The sequence below is a fragment of the Paramisgurnus dabryanus genome, chromosome 19 (genome assembly GCF_030506205.2).
Source record: "Paramisgurnus dabryanus chromosome 19, PD_genome_1.1, whole genome shotgun sequence".
In the NCBI taxonomy this organism is placed as follows: Eukaryota; Metazoa; Chordata; class Actinopteri; order Cypriniformes; family Cobitidae; genus Paramisgurnus; species Paramisgurnus dabryanus.
Genome location: NC_133355.1, coordinates 25171902 through 25190473, shown reverse-complemented (window position 1 = coordinate 25190473; position 18572 = coordinate 25171902). Strand labels below are relative to the sequence as shown.

At 39.2% G+C, this 18572-nt stretch overlaps 1 protein-coding gene across 2 annotated transcripts; it reads left to right on the top strand.

Moving 5' to 3' along the window:
• Positions 1–91: 91 nt before the first annotated feature.
• Positions 92–18339, top strand: tent4a (terminal nucleotidyltransferase 4A). Of its 2 annotated transcripts, none has more exons than XM_065293834.1 (13): positions 92–1189; positions 2653–2776; positions 2878–2924; positions 3923–4043; positions 4142–4249; positions 9890–10018; positions 10201–10414; positions 10518–10644; positions 10735–10841; positions 10921–11102; positions 11376–11522; positions 11643–11696; positions 16008–18339. In XM_065293834.1, exons 1-13 carry the CDS (start codon positions 396–398, stop codon positions 16152–16154), a joined length of 2301 nt encoding a protein of 766 aa, XP_065149906.1. In that variant the 5' UTR covers positions 92–395; the 3' UTR covers positions 16155–18339. The 2 variants fall into 2 exon arrangements, with proteins under 2 accessions (XP_065149906.1, XP_065149899.1); XM_065293827.1 differs by having other exon boundaries at positions 93–1189; positions 11643–11798.
• Positions 18340–18572: the final 233 nt, after the last annotated feature.

The window sequence follows — 18572 nt, the reverse complement described above, 5'->3', positions numbered from 1 at the left end:
GGGTTTGGGGAGAAAAATATTCAAACACGTCCTCGCTTGATGCTGTTGAGAAGGGTGGGGTTGGTTAAAATATCGCGATTGCGCCTGCTCGGTGTGGTGTACTGCCTATAGGTGCAGACCGATTTAAATCCTACACATGCGTATTGGATATTGGGGTTCAGGCAGGGGGAATGTACGCCATATTGGAAACACTGTATAGTGTAGCTAACAGTTTATCGCTAGAGGGGGAAAGGGCCACTTATTGATTCGCGTTAGTTGTGGCGTTTGGCAAGTCGTTTATTTTCCCTGTAATTTCGTGCAACCCGATTTGGTGTCGGTCAGGAATCACACTTATCCGCTGAACGGTAACGAAAGGCGTTCATTTGCTTGACAGGGCTGTTAGAAAGAGGAGTTGAATGGATCCGAGGGTCGCTTGGATTCAGCCGGAACAGAAAGGTCCTGCGAACGCCTTATGGATGCGTGTGTGGGAAACGTCTCAGGTAAACCGGATTAACACGGGTCAGCACCATAACCACCATCATCACCAACAACACAACTTCTATTTTAATTCTCCGGCTTTTGACGCTTACAAGAATGTAGCGTCCGGCGTTTGCAGCCCTGCCTCTGCTCCATCCAGCAACAGCCACCATCAGAGCAATGCAAATAACACTAGTAACATTAAACACAACGGCACTGCAATCCTTGGCTTTGCAACGTTACCGGGAAGCCACCAGAACTCTGCGGTTCACGCGCTGAATGGAAACGCGGGGAAGGTAGGTACGGGAAACGGCGAAATGTCCCAAAAAACTGCTTCGGATTCATCGTCAGCGAATTTAGTATCCAGCTGCTCTAAAATAAGGACTACAAGCCCTAATACGATCGCTGGAAATATGAACAAGGGTGGCACGCATCCGCTTTTTAATTGCAGCGAGAGCGTGATGAATAATGTCAACCATCATCATCCTCATTTACGGAATTTTCACCAAGAGCAGCAGCAGCATCAAGGTTTCCAGCAGAACTGCGTAAAGCGACATCCGTCCCATCCGACAGCGGGACACCACCATCACCATCATCACCCGGGCCGGAGGAAAAGCGACAATAAGGCCAGCACCTACGGGATAAACTATTTGCTTTCCAACTGGACTAATGGCAATTATGTCAGCTCCGGCACGCCGTGGAAGACGAGGAAATATAACCCGGGAGTTGACGGGTGAGATGACCTCTTTTGGCCTTGTGGTGTCATTTTCGTGTATTTGAAATTTCACGGTAACGCTCGCGTTGATTATAACGGGGGCGTTGATCGTGTCGCTTCGGAACTGTGTCATGTACAGCATGTTGTTATGTGCTGTATGTTTAGGTTTATCTCTGTGATAAAGTGTCATGATATTTATTTGACGCGTTGGGCCGTGTTTCTTGGCTTTTAGCTTTAGCATGTTAGCAGCAGGGGTGTCCCAGGTTTGTGTCTCCGCGGTCTGTGGGTTGGGTCACTTGTGGAATGTGTGCGCGTGTGCGCACGCCGCGATTGATTCACGGTTTACGTGAAGTTGTATTTGATAAAAATATATATTTTTTAATTTATAATAACCATATTTTACCTTAAATGTATTTCCCCTCATTCCAAGTTTGCTGTTTTCCTAACACAACTAGTTTGTTTGATACATTTGACAACAACACTTTTATCTTATCAGGATGTGTGTGATTTTGTTGGTGACTGATTTTTGTCCCTGTTTTTTTTGCTAATTTCAAGATATTTCAACATGTCCGACATATATGTAACATTTAAAACTAGTAATTTATGAAATGGTTAGGTCTGTATAACCCAGCTAGTGTAGTCTAGTTGGGTCTACTCAATTATAACCTTGTTATATTTCAGGTTGATGGCTGTACCCCTCTAGACTAGAGTCATTTAAATGTTTTTCCAAAAAAAAATGTGAGCCTAGACGACATTATTTGCAACACAGATGTAAAATACTGTGTGTGTAGGCAAAATACCTCGTTTTGGGATGTCTTTTTAAAGAGTTTGGTGACTAGGTATGTTAAAGGGATAGTTTCCCTCAAAATGTAAATTTTGTCATAATTTTCCCACCCTTAAGTTGTTTCAAACCTGTAGGAAATTATTTTTGCTGAACACAAAGGAAGATACTTTGAGCAATGTTTGTAACCAGGCAGTTTTGGGGCACCATTGACTTCCATAGGATTTTTCCTACAATGGAAGTCAAATATGGCTTGACTACTACTAACATTTTCATTTTTAGGTGACCTATTTTTTTAAGTATTCCATACATGTATTTAATCAACAGCAATTAATGCATAAAATGGGATAACCAGCTAGTTACGACTTAGTTAGTCATACAGCTCACCATTTTTGCTATTTTTCTATATATGGTTTAACAATAAGGTTTATTGTTACATGGTTTGTTCGTTTTCCCCCCCAGTTCAGATTCTTAACCATGGGTTCCAAAAGAGAAAATTAAATGTAATGTTAGGTAATCAAGTTCTGTTTAAGTTTACGATTAGCAGTATGCGATTATAGAAATTGTATGTTGTTTCTAGTTGTGTTTTAATGTAATTTTATGGTGTTGTCCCGTCCAATGCTCAACATTCTTGCGAATCTGGATGAAATACACCAGCTGCCGTTTCCATTATTTTTTTTTTTTTTTTATTTTGACCAAGGCTGCACGAGGAGATCATGGACTTCTATAACTTCATGTCTCCTCGTCCCGAGGAGGCAACCATGAGACAGGAGGTGGTGGACAGGATAGAGTCCGTCATCAAGGAGTTATGGCCAACTGCTGATGTAAGCAAGAACTGATGTATTTGTAAACCCTTAGCATTTTAAATTAGAGGTCAATATCTTTAACATGGTGTGTATCTGAAAAGTTGTTTTGCTGTGCGTAGGTCCAGATTTTTGGCAGCTTTAGCACTGGACTCTATCTACCAACCAGGTAAATGAGCAAGTGTGACTTGCTTGATCTTGCATCTTACATCTACTTGACACACAAGTTTGAGTGGTCATATATTGATATTGTAAAGGCCAAAATATGGTCTGCGTACAGTGGCCGTGACGCAATTTTTATCACAAGTGTGCGCGTACTGTACTGTAAAACCCCGCATACACTGTACATATATGCTGCGCATGCACATGCACGATAGCGTAGTATCTAGCCCAGGAGATGAATTGCATTTTGTTGCAATACACATGTTTCGAACGTCTGTGTATGCTTTGCAAAGCTGTGCATTCGACCGACTATACTCCGCGATTAATACTCCTGGGATAGTTTATGATGGGAAGATCTGTTGTACATTCATAATTATGTATTCCCACAAAGATGATGCTTTTTAAAAAGGTGACATCTGTACATGCATGGTTTATTATCGATATATAACTAGCAAGCTATGCTTAAGCTGGTTTTTATTGTAAATTCTTAAAGCCTATTACAAAAGAAATCATTATTAATAATTAGATTTAATTTGTGTTCCTGAAAAGCTTTAAACTTTATCCGGTTTGTTAATATTGTTAGTATTCATGTCTGCTAAACACAGAATGAATGTGGTTTCCCTTTTAGCTAGTAGGACAGCGAGATGTATCGCAACTAGGGCTGCAAAACAATTAATCACAACAAATAATTTGTATATACATTTTTGTATTTGTATATCATTTATACATATATATATGTGCTTGTGCGTGCGTGTGTGTGTGTGTGTTTATATACACATAATTATTATACACAGTATACACACACACACATGATCTAAACAAAAACTTTTATTCTGCAAACGATTAGTCATGATTTATCGATTTGCAGCTGTATTTGCTACTTCCGGATGCATATAGCAAAACACATAGCAATAGTCTGATGTTAATACTTAAAAAAATACTTCAGATATTACATCTATGATACGAAAACATTTCAAACCCTCTGGTTTATTCTTCGTACTGTAGTGACATTGACCTGGTGGTGTTCGGGAAATGGGAGAGACCCCCGTTGCAGCAATTGGAGCAGGCCCTCAGAAAACACAGCGTGGCAGAACCCTACTCCATCAAAGTACTCGACAAAGCTACTGTAAGTACTCTTCCTTGTACTTAATGTTCATCTTAAGTCACTTTCTCCTCTCACTTCAAAGGAAATTTCTAATGCGATTTTTTTATTTTATTTGAAAGGTGCCGATCATCAAACTGACCGATCAGGAGACAGAAGTAAAGGTGGACATCAGTTTCAATGTGGAGACGGGCATCAAAGCTGCTAGCTTCATCAAAGAATATGTGAAGGTAAAAGACGTTTTGGAATGTCTGTGTTTGGTCTCAAAAGTGAGAACAACTGGATGTTGTTTGTAAGCTGACGATAAAGTATTCAAACTTGTTAATGTCAAAACTGAATGCTCATCAAGAGCCAATTGCAAGTAAAACTTGGCTCTTGCAAATAAATAAAACTTTACTGAGTTGCTGGCCAGTGGAAGGAATTTCAAAATAATTTGCAATACAAGATTTATCCATAACTTATCCTTTGTTGACACAACCTCACAAGATGCATATGGTTAACTTAAAAGTTTGATGGCTTGTGTGCTCCTACAACTTAAGATTGCCATGGGGACAACGAAAAGTTTAGACTTTTGTGAAACTGTTACAGTAGGTACTGAATTAGATGAAGTACCTACTCATTAATGGTAAAAACATTAGGTACTATATAGTATGTATGAATATGGATGGTATACATGAATTTGTACTTAATACATCTGCCATGTTAATGCATCATGTGACATACGTCGTCTTAACAAGAAGTTAGTTAATAAATGGAATGATGTTAAACAACGCAATTTAAATACAAGGGACAGCTGTTTAATACATTTGCATTTGAATAGTCGCGTTACTGCTTTCTGTTTTTCAAAAACTATAAATACTACTCTCCGCACCTACTGCTTTTTACCTTCTATATAGTAGGGCTGTGACGATTAATCATGCAAATGCGCGTTTTCTCAATTAATGAATTTTAATGAATTATGGTAAAATCCCGGCACATCCAAAAGCCAGAGGGCGCTCTGGTGCAGAAACTCCATTTGTGCCACAGACGAAGTACCATTACAAACACTATTTTTGTGTGTGTGTGTGTGTACAGAATATTTATATCTCTGTTCTTCAAATTGTTTCAGGTTAATAAATAATATTTTGAATTATTTTGTTCAAAGGATTAGTCAATTTTCTTAAAAAGAAATATCCAAATAATTGACTCACCACCATTTCATCCAAAATGTTGATTTCTTTCTTTGTTCAGTCGAGAAGAATTATGTTTTTTGAGGAAAACATTCCAGGATTTTTCTCATTTTAATGGATTTTATTGGACCCCAACACGTAACAGTTTTAATGCAGTTTAAAATTGCAGTTTCTACAAAGTTTCAAAGGAATTTAAACAATCCCAAACGAGGCATAAGGGTCTTATCTAGCTTTTCTTGTCATTTTTGACAAGAAAAATAAATATATGTACTTTTAAACCACAACTTCTCGTCTATCTCCGGTCCTGTGGCACGCCAGCGCGTCCTCACGTAATACATCATCACGTCAAGAGGTCATGGATGACGAATGCGAAACTACGCCCCAGTGTGGCGAAAGAGAACCGTTCAGACGTTGTTGTATGTCAACTTAATGTCTTTGTGTCAGTTTATTGTTTAAAATGGTCCGCAAATGTGCGTTTCATATATGTAACACGTGACCTCCCTACGTCACTACGCATTTACGTGAGGTCACACTGGCGCGTCACAGGACTGGAGATAGACAAGAAGTTGTGGTTTAAAAGTGCGTATTCTTCTTGTCAAAAATGACAATTGTTCTCTAGATAAGACCCTTATGCCTCATTTGGGATCGTTTAGAGTCCTTTGAAATCTGCAATTTTAAACTGCATTAAAACTGTAATGTGTTAGTGTCCATTAAAATGAGAAAACTCCTGGAATGTTTTCCTCAAAAAACATAATTTCTTCTTGACTCAACAAAGAAAGACATCAACATTTTGGATCACATGGTGGTGAGTAAATTATTATAATTTTTTTTTAAAGAAAATATACTAATCCTTTAATGAGATTTGCTTTTTCAAATGCACGTTATAAACGTCTTCCTACTGACCAAAACGCCATAGTACACGCACAAGCTGTGCATGAAACGCATAGATTCAGAATCGATTTCTGACTGGTATTTTTAATGCGACACGTGATTAATCAACACAACCCTACTATATAATATGAAAGTCAGCGGTTTCTGATGCAGCCAAAGTATTGTAAAACAGTAGGCAAAAAGTACCCAGATGACCTACTACTTCCGGCAAGATCCTGAAGTGTTCATCCGATGTACCTTACTGTATCCAATAAGCCCCCGGAATAAGAGTTAACCAACGAAGAACAAGGGGAGGTTTTGTTTTATTAAAAAAATGTCTGAAATGGGCAACATGGCTCTATTCAAATGCAAATACATATTAAAGTGCTAGTTAAATTGCGCTTGTTTAACGCCATTTTAGTTAACGACTAACTTAAGACAACGTATGTCACATGATGTATCAACATGGTGATGTAGTATGTCCGAATTCAATCATACTATCCATATTTATACTACATACTTCATCTAATTCAGCAGGGTATGTTTTTTGGTAGAAGTGCCAAGTATAGTTTTATAGCTGGTAAATTGTCTCTATTTACTTGCCAGGAAATTTGGGATCATGCTTGTGTTTACATGTTCTTTGTATTCCCAATTTGCTCCACATTGGCTGACTTTCCTACCAGGCCTATAGGGTTTATGTTTGTTTGACAAGAGTAGGAGGAGGTTTAACATCTGTCAGCAAGTTTTTAACCCAGCTGTTTGAATAAGGGGGTGACCGGCTGGTTGGACGCTCTACTGCCAAACTCATTTCCCCCTGCATACCTGCTGTAATCCCTTTTGACAGCAGATCACCTTTATAGTTCACATCTGTGCGTCTACAAGGACAGATTGCCAAGGGTTGTATTCGGATGAGAATGTTCCAGTCTTTTCCTCATATATGAATGACAGAGATCTTATCCTTGCTCAGAGGAATGTAAGGTTTATTGGCCCATCCAGTTATCACAACACACTTTACTTTTTGTTAAATGTCTGAATGCAGGGCTTGACAATAAGGATGGCCCTGGGCCAGCGTGAACGATGCTCGGGCCAGTTGACAGAACTGTCACCAGGGCTACCTCGTCACAAAAGCGTGACGTATTGCACGTGTTTTAAGGCTTGCTGGTTTAAATATTTAAGCAAAGAAGATGCAAAAAAAATTGTTGATGTGCTACTCAAGTGCTTTTTGAGAAGTTTTGTGTGTGCGCACATCCGAAGTGAGCATCCAAATGCTTTAGACACGAATGCTGAATTCAGGTTTTCCTGCACAAAAACATACATATTTACACAATATTATCTCAGAAGTGCGCAGATTGTCTATGCAAACATTGTCTGTAATAAATAGATGGCGCATTGACTGCTTCGGTTTGTTGCTTCGAGACTACATGGATTGTCTTGGTCACAGAATTGCATTTAAGATGCTGCTGTCTCTGCAGACCACTTAATGTGTAATGTGGGGCTTTTAGAAGGATCTCCTGACAGAAATGCAGTATAATATAGATCGTTTCAGCAATAACAACATAAACAAGCGGCTTACGTGGAAAACACGGAACTTCCGGTAAACTCCGCTAAGAATAAATAACAACAAAGTCCTTTTAAGGTAGTTTATTAATATAACAAGCAAAATAAACAACACATAGATTACCTAGGAAACCAAAACATTTGTTACGTTCGACAAGGTAAGTGATCAAGAGTTTAGTTTAGCAACTAGTCAGACCGTTAAACAAACAGAAACCGGAAGTTAAGTTCCGACCAGATGCGTAATCGCATCACCACACATGCATCCGATGAAACCATCTATATACATAACTATATAGATCAGTGATGTATAAAGACTAGGGCTGCAACAACCAATTAATTGGTTTGTGACATCACATGCTCCCGCAGCAACGTCGGACAGCGCCGACCCACATCCGCTTCAAACTCAGTCAGGCACTTTTTCTTCATACAACACACGCTCCACGTTAATCAGGTTCTTCTTCTCACCGCACGACCAGCTTGGTTAAAAGCAAAACAGCGTTGCCAGGTCCTCGTCCTATCGGCAGAGTTCTGAATTGGGCTACTTTTAAACTGTTTCTGCAAGTTAGAGAGAGTGATATATTTGGTTCATTCGTTGTTTGTATTTGGGCTGTGATTCGTCATTGGGATGCTTTTGGACTAATTTTGAATGGTCATTGGGCTGGTTGTGTTATGCGGATCTGGCAACCATGACAGGACAACGACGGAAGCAAAAGCCCAAACGAACACTGGTTAACAAAGGTTTAATTTCGTCCTTTAATATAAGTGAGTTTGTATTTGTTTAATTGTTGTTGGGATTTATAAAATAGTATGAACCACATACTAAGAGGGAAATCCAGGTTTGTTTTACTGTAACATGTATATTACTTTCATATCATATGGGTTATTTATTTTGTTATTAACAAATAATGTTAATTTTCATCTAGGTTTAAAGTTGAAGATTAAAATGAGTTTATTAATCTGGGGAAAATTCCTTACCAGCAAATCCCTGAATTCGTTTTATTTTTTATTTTTTTGACATTTAAAGATGTTTTACTATTTAAAAGCTGCACAATTTTTTTTTTATTTAAGGCTTGCAATATCAAAATCAAAAAGATTATATAAGTAAAACTCTGCACTAGTGTGTGGCTTTTCCGCTTTTAAAAGAAAAACACAAATATTTAATCCGATTAGTCGATTAATCGGAAAATAATCGCCTGATTAATCAATTATTACAATTATTGCTAGTTGCAGCCCTAATGAATACATTACATAATGAACTGTATTGTTTTTATTACCTTAGAATGAATTTTTTTTTATCTCCATACACCGCGGGTCCTCTTACATAGACGTCACAGTCATGTTTCTACAGTAGCCCTAAACGGACAAACTGCTCTACAGAGCATTTCCTCACTACATTGTTTAAGACGATGACATGTTTGTCTTGTGGCAGCCACTGTAGCTTCTCTATTAGAGCCAAAAACTCCAACCCTAACCAGGCCCTGGCCCGTAGTGTTCAAGCCCTACCCGACCCCAGCCCGACATTTCCTGTAATTTTTTCAGCCCGGACCCGACCCGAGACCAATATCAATCACTTTTAAGCTCTCTCTAATGCGCACGCTCTTTGATGCGTGCTCTCTCTCTCGGATGCGCGCTCTCAGATGCGCGCTGTCTCTGCTACACACGCAAACACACACACACAATGAGGAGAGACGCTAAAATAAGCCCGAGTCTGTAAAAAAAATGGCCCGAGCCCGGCCCAAATGGGCTTAGCCTGTCGGGCCCCAACGGGCGTGCAAGGCTCTATTCTCTATGCGTTTTGAAATTGCAGTTGGATTCACAATCTCACCTCAAGATGCCGCTAAAAAACTCGCACTGGACTTTTAATCTGAATTTGGATCTGTATTTCTGAATTAAAGGTGCAGTGTGTAAATTTTAGCGGCATCTAGTGGTGAGGTTGCGAATTGCAACCAATGGCTTAGTCCACTGCTCACCCCTCGCTTTTGAAACGCATAGAGAAGCTACGGTAGCCACCCCTGGACAAACATGTCATCTCAGTGACAACTTATTAAAAAATGTGTCCGTTGAAGGCTTCTGTAGAAAAATGGTGGCACAAAATGACGACGTCCATGTAAAACGCATAACGGTTCATTATGAAAGTTCATTATTTTGTATATTATTTTGCATTTCTGTCAAGAGATGCTTCTAAAATTACACACTGCACCTTTAATATGTGCTGTAAACAGTTAGTTGATTTCTAAAAAGCCTAAAATGTCTTTTTTTTTTTTGGCCACACAGAGGTATACCGTGCTGCCTTATTTAATCTTCGTGCTGAAACAGTTCCTCCTTCAGCGAGACCTCAATGAAGTCTTCACAGGAGGAATCAGCTCCTACAGTCTCATCCTAATGGTCATCAGCTTCTTGCAGGTGCAGTCTGCTTGTAACATTTAAAACATTTTCATTAAAGTATATTGAGCGGGATATGCAGTCTAGTTCTCTCGCATGATACGTTCAGATGTTTCTCCGTTTGCATTCATTTCATAAATGACTTTGCCTAACAAAGGGACTTTGTATTATCCTCCCCCCTGTTTATTGGCTTACACCCACAGTTACACCCGAGAATTGATGCTACAAATCCCAAGATGAACCTTGGCATTCTGCTTATCGAATTCTTCGAGCTGTATGGAAGACACTTTAACTACTTGAAGACGGGTATCAGGATAAAGGACGGAGGTGCTTACATGGCTAAAGACGACATCGTGAAGGCTATGAGCAATGGTTACAGGCCCTCCATGCTCTGTATCGAGGATCCTCTCTTGCCAGGTACCTAAACCTTAAGAGCCGTGAGAACTTCTAGAATAAATGTTGACATCATGAGAAATGCATTTTCAATTACAAACTGTTGTTGTTATTTTTGCTTGCTTAGGTAATGATGTTGGCAGGAGCTCATACGGGGCAATGCAGGTGAAAGACGCCTTTGACTACGCTTATATAATACTGGGCCACGCAGTCTCGCCTCTTGCGCGTTCCTACCCCAACAAAGACAGCGACAGGTACTTACTTATGCATATACACCCCAATTCTTATACGGCGCTCACCCGGTTGTTTTAATAATGGATACGTGACCGATCTTCTCCCCTCAGCACTTTGGGACGCATAATAAAAGTCACACAGGAAGTCATCAACTACAGGGAGTGGATTATAAAAAAATGGGGTGGCAGACACAACTCCCGTTTGGAGAGAAGCCCGGGTAAGGCTTACACAGATTGTGGGACCATTTACATGACTACGTTTTTATGGCCTGACCTTTCTATAACCTTTGCACATAGGTCCATCCCATAAGGACTCAGTGGAGCAGGTGGAGTCTGGGACAATGCTGGGTGTAGGTGTGGAGGATCAGCAGCAGAGGGACTCGGTGTCTCCTCACAGCGCAGACTCGCCCATGTCCCTCTCCAGTCCTCAGCAGCACTCCTCCGCCTCTTCTGCATCTTCACTCTCAGGCAGTGACATTGTGAGCATCCCTTTATAACCTCACCTGTGTCTTTAAAGGAATAGTTTACCTAACTAGTTGACCTTCACAATTATTTATTCACCGTCATGTCATAACCTGTATGACCACTAAAGGTGTATCCATAAATAAGGAAAGTGAATTGAAGGTCATCAAAACCTTTCTGAACAAATTGGGCAATGTTAGATGTGGTGTTTCAGGTTTGACTTCAATGACAGCTAAGGGATTTGTATATGGTTGTCATTTCCTCTCACATCTCACTTTTTTTTTCTTTAGGACTCTGACTCCACACCTTATGTTGCTCCGCCTGTAGCTCCCTTTCCTTTCCAGATTCTGGCTCCAGGTCCCTTGCCACCAGCGCATCAAATGGGCACAGGCAAAGCCAACATCACGGCAGCACTCACCATGCCCCCAGCTACCCAGGTGAGAAGATATGATGGTTAAGTACCAAACTGGCTTAATTATTAAATACAACTAGAATTGGGATTAAACTTGAAATGTTTTATTAGTAAGGTTACTTTAATCAAACTGTTTCTCTACCAGGCGAGAATGTCGATAGCAGGCAATCTGTCAATCCACGCTTTAGCTGGCAGACAGGTGTGTATGGCAGATGGACCACCCCCATACTTCCACATGCCTCCCCCTGCAATTCCCCCAGCTTCCCCCAGTCCTCTACCTAGTCCCCATCACCATCCAAAGGTATGCCCACGTGTACTGACAGAGGATGCTTTTGGCCCATTCAGGCATTATGAAAAGTTTAAACAATATTGCAGTAGCTTTGTGAAATTGGTGACAAAAATATGACTATAACATACGCTATTTCTGCTTATGTCAATCTTGAGTACCTATGGATAAGTATTGCATCCTTCATATATCCAAAGAGTCTTAAGTTTTATCAGATTTATAATAGACAGATTAACTGTACCGATTCTTTTCGAATAAACTCTGCCCCCTCGAGGCATACCGTGTACCGTATCCCACTATCTCTGGATTCACTACATGTTCGTATCATTTACATTATATGCACTTAAGCACCGCTTGCCAACAAAACACAGATATTTGATGCAGTTTTACTTATTTCCTGCAACTCATGACACAATTGGGTCCGCCCAATTTCAATGAAACCCAGCGTTACACACGCACAGGTACCCCGGATAAACAAACTATATCAATTGTTTCCACAATGCTAGGTTCTTTTGGAAGCTGAACTTGCTTAAATTCACCTCACAAGCAACAATACACTTTTTTTATGCTCTTGGTTTATGTGTAGGTTATTTCAGGTGTAATGCCCATATAAGGCTTCCTCTGTACTTCCTTCACGAAATGGCCCATAAAAGAAATAAAGCAAGATTGTTATGTATGAATCTTTTATGTTAGGAAAAAACTAAAAACGTGCACTTCGCCAGGGTTCGTACATTCGGCATGGGAAAAAAACAAAAAATGTTAACACTTTGCCTGTGTTTAGTATGAGGAATCCAACTCTTAAACAGTGTAAATAAGTCCGAATGCATGAAATAGCTTTAGACCCCGCCTATAGACCATTTGTGCAAGATGTAAACAACACTGGTTCAGTTTTTTAACACTGAACAAATTAGTAGTATTAATTAATATTAGAACAAAATACAACCCACTTATTCTTGAAATTTTGGCAAAAACATGTCCTACTAAGAAAAGTGCTAATTCTGTTGGAAATTAATAACATTTTCATGAAGAAAAGGAATCAATGTTATAATCAGGGGGTCCTTTGCACATATGTAAGGTTCTTTTATAGGTTTATTTTTTATTAATTCAATGATTATATGCTGGCCCATTGCCTACCAAATCAGCTGTCCTCGGTTAAGAGATAATCATTTCAACTTGATTAAAAAACCAAAAGTAATAATTGAATTGAATAATATATTTCCCACTTGAAAGAGTACATTGTAATATGTATTAAAAACTACAAACAGTGAGTTTTGAACAATATTTACTATTATTTTGTGATTGCTCAAAATGTATCCCACATATTCGTCACCACCGTCAGATATTTATAAAAAGCAATAAAATCAGACAACTACAGGGTCAACTGCATTCCTGAGGAGCCCATTTTCAAACCTTCAGCTCTACTGCATGCTTCAAGATCACTCAAGCTCCTGTATGTTTGCTATTTTCTCTTAAACTTGTTCATATTTTTGGACACTGCTACTGTGACAACCATAACATGTCAATACCGTCATCTTTGTAAAAAAATACTAGATTATGAAATAAATGTACCATTTTTAAGAAGACGTCTGAAGTAGCTAGCAACAGAGGGGAAACAAGATGGCTAATGTGAACAACTCATCTATTTTTTTTTTATCTATATTAGGTTTTTGTCACCACCGTCAGGTTTTCTGTCTTTTCTGTCAGGTTTTATGTATTTTAGGAAATTATGATTTGATATTTGTTCATCACAGTGCTCAGGATTGTTATTTTTTGGACCAAATATTTACATAAAGTTTAAGCAAGAAGTCATTGACTTGAGTGGTATACATTTTGGAATAATGAGGCCAATGTCACCACCGTCAGATGAGTTTTATTGAGTCAGAGTTTTATTTGTTTTAAATGAATATGCTTACCAAATGTTTCTTCAGTGCTGTTGAGTTATTAAATTAATAGTCTCTCTTAATACAAAAATATGTTTATTAAATAATCATTACTTTTTCCATTTAGGCTTAAAGTAAATGTTGAATGAGTAATAACTGGAAAAACACCTATTTTATGGAAAAAATACAAACAGGGGAGGTTGCACCGGTAAATTTCTGAACAGCCAAGACCTTGGTCTATAATGATATACCTTCAGATTTTGCAATTTAACAAATGTTTTTTTTTTCAACATTTAAACCCGTTTTATCCAAATTCCCAAGAATCGCTGAACAAACAGAAAATTTTGAATTGAATCAAAATGTAAAATAAATATGAACTAAAAGAAAAACCGTAAAAACAACAGGAAGTGCTTCTAGAGCAGTGTTGTTTACAGCTTGCAAAATGGTCTATAACAGTCACAGCCCGATCATGTTTTTGTGCCCCCAATTCAAGTTATTTTATTTTGAGTATCAAGTTGGTTGATCGTAGTGTCGAGCGCACACAGCTGAAATTCATCAGTAAGTGTTGTAGTGAGCTAGATACTATATAAGAGGACTGACTCATGAAAGCACTGACTCGCTGCATTTGTTGCATGTTGTGTCATCTTGTCAACTTGTAAGAAAATATTTCATAAACAACCAGTAGAGGGAGACAAAGTTTAGGTAGGTGGGTCATTCAAGTCAAACCAGAACAAAAGTCCCATATTTATTTATTTATTTATTTATATATAATGAGTTTTGTTGCAAAACGAGAGAAATCCATTTTTTTACATTTTTGTCAAAACATGTTTATTATTATGTTATCAACAATTGTTGTTATTATTTTTTTGGTGCTACTTCGCTGTATTTTTTAAGTTATGAATGTTTAAATCAAAACAAACCAACTGCAGCTGAATTGATATTTATTGTAATGCACAACCAAAAAACGAGATTTCTGAAAAAAAAAGGAGTTATCTCATTTTGCAATGAAACTCTTCATATATTGTTATATATATTGTTAGCGATGACATGTGACATTTTCCTGGAAAGGGTTAGTTCACCCAAAAATGAAAATAACCCCATGGTTTACATACCCTCAAGTAGAGGTCTTCACGGGTCCACTTAGATCTGAAACCCGAGGTTCGACCCGAGCGTCTTTGGGTCTTAAATTTTCACGTATTCCTCAGACATGGGTCGGGTATAATAATGGCGGCATCGAGTCTTGGGTATTTAAAATGAACATGTTTTTACCGAGACGACCCAAACTATCTCACGTGTATGCATCAATGTCCTTTTCCAACCCCCTCTCTGTTACATGAACGCTTGCGACAACATTTGGCTGGCGGTAGGTTAGTTTTCGTTGAGCCAGACCTGTCAATCAATTTTAAAAACATATTTTAGCTGTTACCTTGGTGAAATGAAGCAGCGGTCCAAATTGGATGCAAGGCCAATGGACACGTTGGTGCAGTTTACATTTGGGTTAAAAAATGACACTGGTTCGGGTCGGACTCGGGTCTAATTTTCCTTGGGTTTGTCTCGGATTGGGTCTTTTCATTTAAAAAAAAGTTTGGGAATAAAGTGATTTGGTTCATTTCGGGTCAGGTACATTTCTTTGGACCCGGGTAGACCTCTACGCTCAAGCCATCCTTGATGTACCTAATTATCTTTTTTGGACAAAAACAGTCCGTGCTATATAAGAAAGTATCCTGGCTGCTTTAAAGAGTAACTAAACCCCTGGTCAGAGCCTGACTCCACCCACTGCAATATTTGAAAAATGCAAGAAAAGTGGGCAGATCCCAACGGAGATAGAGGGGACGAACTAAGTGTGTGGTGAGATCGTAACAAGGGAGTGGTGAGCTTGAACCTGATTACGTCACTAGTTATTTCTTGGACCCAACATCCAATAGGAAAATTCAACTGCAGTAGCCACCGTTTAATCTGAAGAGGGCAGCACTCAGACGTTTTTACACCATATATTGTAGTATTGAAACACTTTATATCCAAATGTCAAAAAACTTACTAAAATCAATGAACATCACTAATAAAGCATCATTCTTACAGATCATTAACTAAAAAAAGTTGGTTTAGGGTTAAGTTACTCTTTAAGCTTTATAATGGTAGTAAATGGTGCTTCTGATTTGAAGCCCAATAAAGTCTAAACGCGTTCGTGCAGAGAGCAAAAAACCCCAGTAAGAAATAGAAATCTGAATAGATTGAGTCTTTACTTGAAGTTATTTTAGATTGTAAAGTTTGAAATACTTATACATTTCCACCTTATCAAATGTTATCAGTGCCATAATTTGTCATCTCTTTTTGTCTCCTCTAGACAGGTCCCAAGTACCCTCTGAAGGGCTTCCACAACCCCGCTGTCGCGCACAGTCCGGTCATTTCCACCCGAGGCCACTCTCAGTACAACCGCAACACGTGGCGGCGCAGGAAGCGGGACAGTCTACCGGCCAGTGTCAGCAGATAAAGACACGGCCGCCCCTTTTCGGACCTACTCCTTTACTCGCTCGCTCTTCCACACCTCCGATCCCATCTTTAAATGATGAGAACTCATCAAGCCTATCTACTGATGGTGTGAGGACAGAGAGACCAGCGTTTGAAACCCAGCTCCTCGTTTAGTAGTTGCGGTCATGGTGGTGCTAAGTACTTCTTCAGTCAGTCTGTCGCTGAATGCGTGCATGCGTATGTTTGCAACTTTTTTTGACCCGTGCAATCTTCCAGAGGAAGCGCTCGAGGACAGGAACTTTTTCGCGCTCCACGCCTACCTGTTGAATCCTGTAAACCCCTTTTTGTGTGTCATGCTCCTCGTTTATTCGTGTCTTCACGTATTTTATTGGGGACACCCTCCACGTGTGGGAAGAGCTGGATTTAATAAGTGTTATTCGTTGTGTGGGGATCAAGATAAAGTGTTTTCTAAGGTGATTGCCACTTTTGTGTCTGTGTGACGCTGGCTACAAATCCTGCACTGTGGAAATGCTTCCAGAGTCCCCATCATATCAACTATCACTCGACTTTTACGTTTTTGTGCAATAACTTGTTAAGTTTCTGTTTTTGTTCACTCTGGAAACATGGTGTTCTGTGTTTAGCATTTATGTCTGTTCGTTTTTGTAAAGAAAGGTGTTTTTATTTTTGTAATGTTTTTAATTTTGTTTATCGTTTACAGATCCTGTCAGACAGGCTCCTTAAGGGAAAAGTTTTAAAAGTCTTTGACAATTTATATTCCCTCCTCCCCTATTTTCTTGGCATAGGTTGCATCTGGATGAGACTGAGTTAGGGTGGCCGGTGTAGATCGAGCAGAATGACTTTCAACTCTTTGCCTATAGGTGACGCCATTTCGGTTTTGTTTGTCACGTGTCATCGAGGTTTTAAGCTACTCTCAGTCTGTGGATTCAAAACCGATCCAGATAGGAAAGAGTAGATTTGTTGGGAAAAGTGAGGCGCTGAAATAGCGTTGATTTATATGTATATATGTCTGTGTGTGTGTCCGTACGTCCATTTTAAAATTGCTATAGGTAAGAGAGATTATTTTAGGGAAGCTCTTAAGCAGACTCCGGATCAGTGCAGCTTTATGCAAGGTGCCCTAATCGAACCTTTTCGACTTTTGAGCAAGCACCCCAAAACAGACTAGCGGAGAAAGGGAATTTATTTTGATTCCTTTCTGGAATCTTCGTGCATTTATTGACAGGTACTTACTCCTAATATATGCCTTTTTGGTAACGACCTATTCCTGTACTGTATTGTATTGTATTTTTTTCTGTTTGTATATGGCACACTAAAACTGTATCGCTGTTGAACATCACAGCCATACAGGTTATTGTTACTATGCAAGTGGAGTTTTGAAAATCTCTTCCTCGTGACAGCCATTGCTTTTAAATCTGGTCAAGACACACAAAACTGGATTACCATTAATGGACCCAGGCCTGATATATCAAAGCTGCCTCATCTGGGTACATGAGAACGGCTCCTGTATGCAACTTTTTTTCGGAGGAAAAACATCCAAACGTCCTCTTTGGAACGTTCGGCCTCTGCTGCTTGGACTTCAACCGGATCAGAGTCGAGATCAAACGGACTGCTGTTATGACACTACAACCATGTTAATGGCAACTGTCTCTATGTATGGAATTACTTTAATTTGCCTAAACTTGTGTGAGGTATTTTAGTCTGATGCGGAGACTCTCAAGAACTAATTGAGCTACAGGATTGTCCTTTTACTCTCGCCAAATGTATTTCTAAATGCAGTCCCTGCTTTTAGACCGAACCAGCATCTTTTGCAAAGTGGGTCAGACATTGAGGCGACTCCTCCCATCCCTTTTGTTCCTGATGTAAGGACGTGTTGCGTATCTATTGATGGTTTGCCCACATGAATGCTTCCTTATTACTGTATGAATCTGTGAAGAACAGTTGAAAGTGTATCACTCTGTATTGGTCATGTACCGTTGCAGTGTGAATATCAATGACGGATTTTAAATGTAAACTTTTTTTTTTTTTGCTGATGTCTACTGTCACAGTGGCCAAAACATTCATTGTTAATCCTGATACAGATCCTTGTGGCCACCCAGCATCCAAGAGGTCAGGAGGAAGTGTTTTTTTCCTTCAATATTTTTATGTAATTTGTTTTCTATTTTATTTTTTAAATAAACATCTTAAGAACATGCAGGCTGTCATGTTTATTTTCTATTATTAAATTAAAACATTACACTAATCTCACAGTAAAATTGGATAATAAAACTGCGTTCGCCAAAATCTGACGTGTTACCACTAGAGAGCGTGCATGTACTGTTTCGCGTCTAACATGAACTCTCGCGAGAAAATTGTCAGTTGCATGTATCAGACAAGTTTTATGCATTTCCATTGATTTCTCAAGTGTACCATGCAAGATGGAACA

Bases quoted from the DNA above. Each gene is read 5' to 3' on its own strand.
- tent4a (XM_065293827.1), top strand. From the start codon at position 396: ATGGATCCGAGGGTCGCTTGGATTCAGCCGGAACAGAAAGGTCCTGCG. The intron at 1,190-2,652 runs GTGAGATGACCT...ATTTTGACCAAG, and splicing joins TATAACCCGGGAGTTGACGG to GCTGCACGAGGAGATCATGG. The intron at 11,523-11,642 runs GTGAGAAGATAT...TTTCTCTACCAG, and splicing joins CCATGCCCCCAGCTACCCAG to GCGAGAATGTCGATAGCAGG.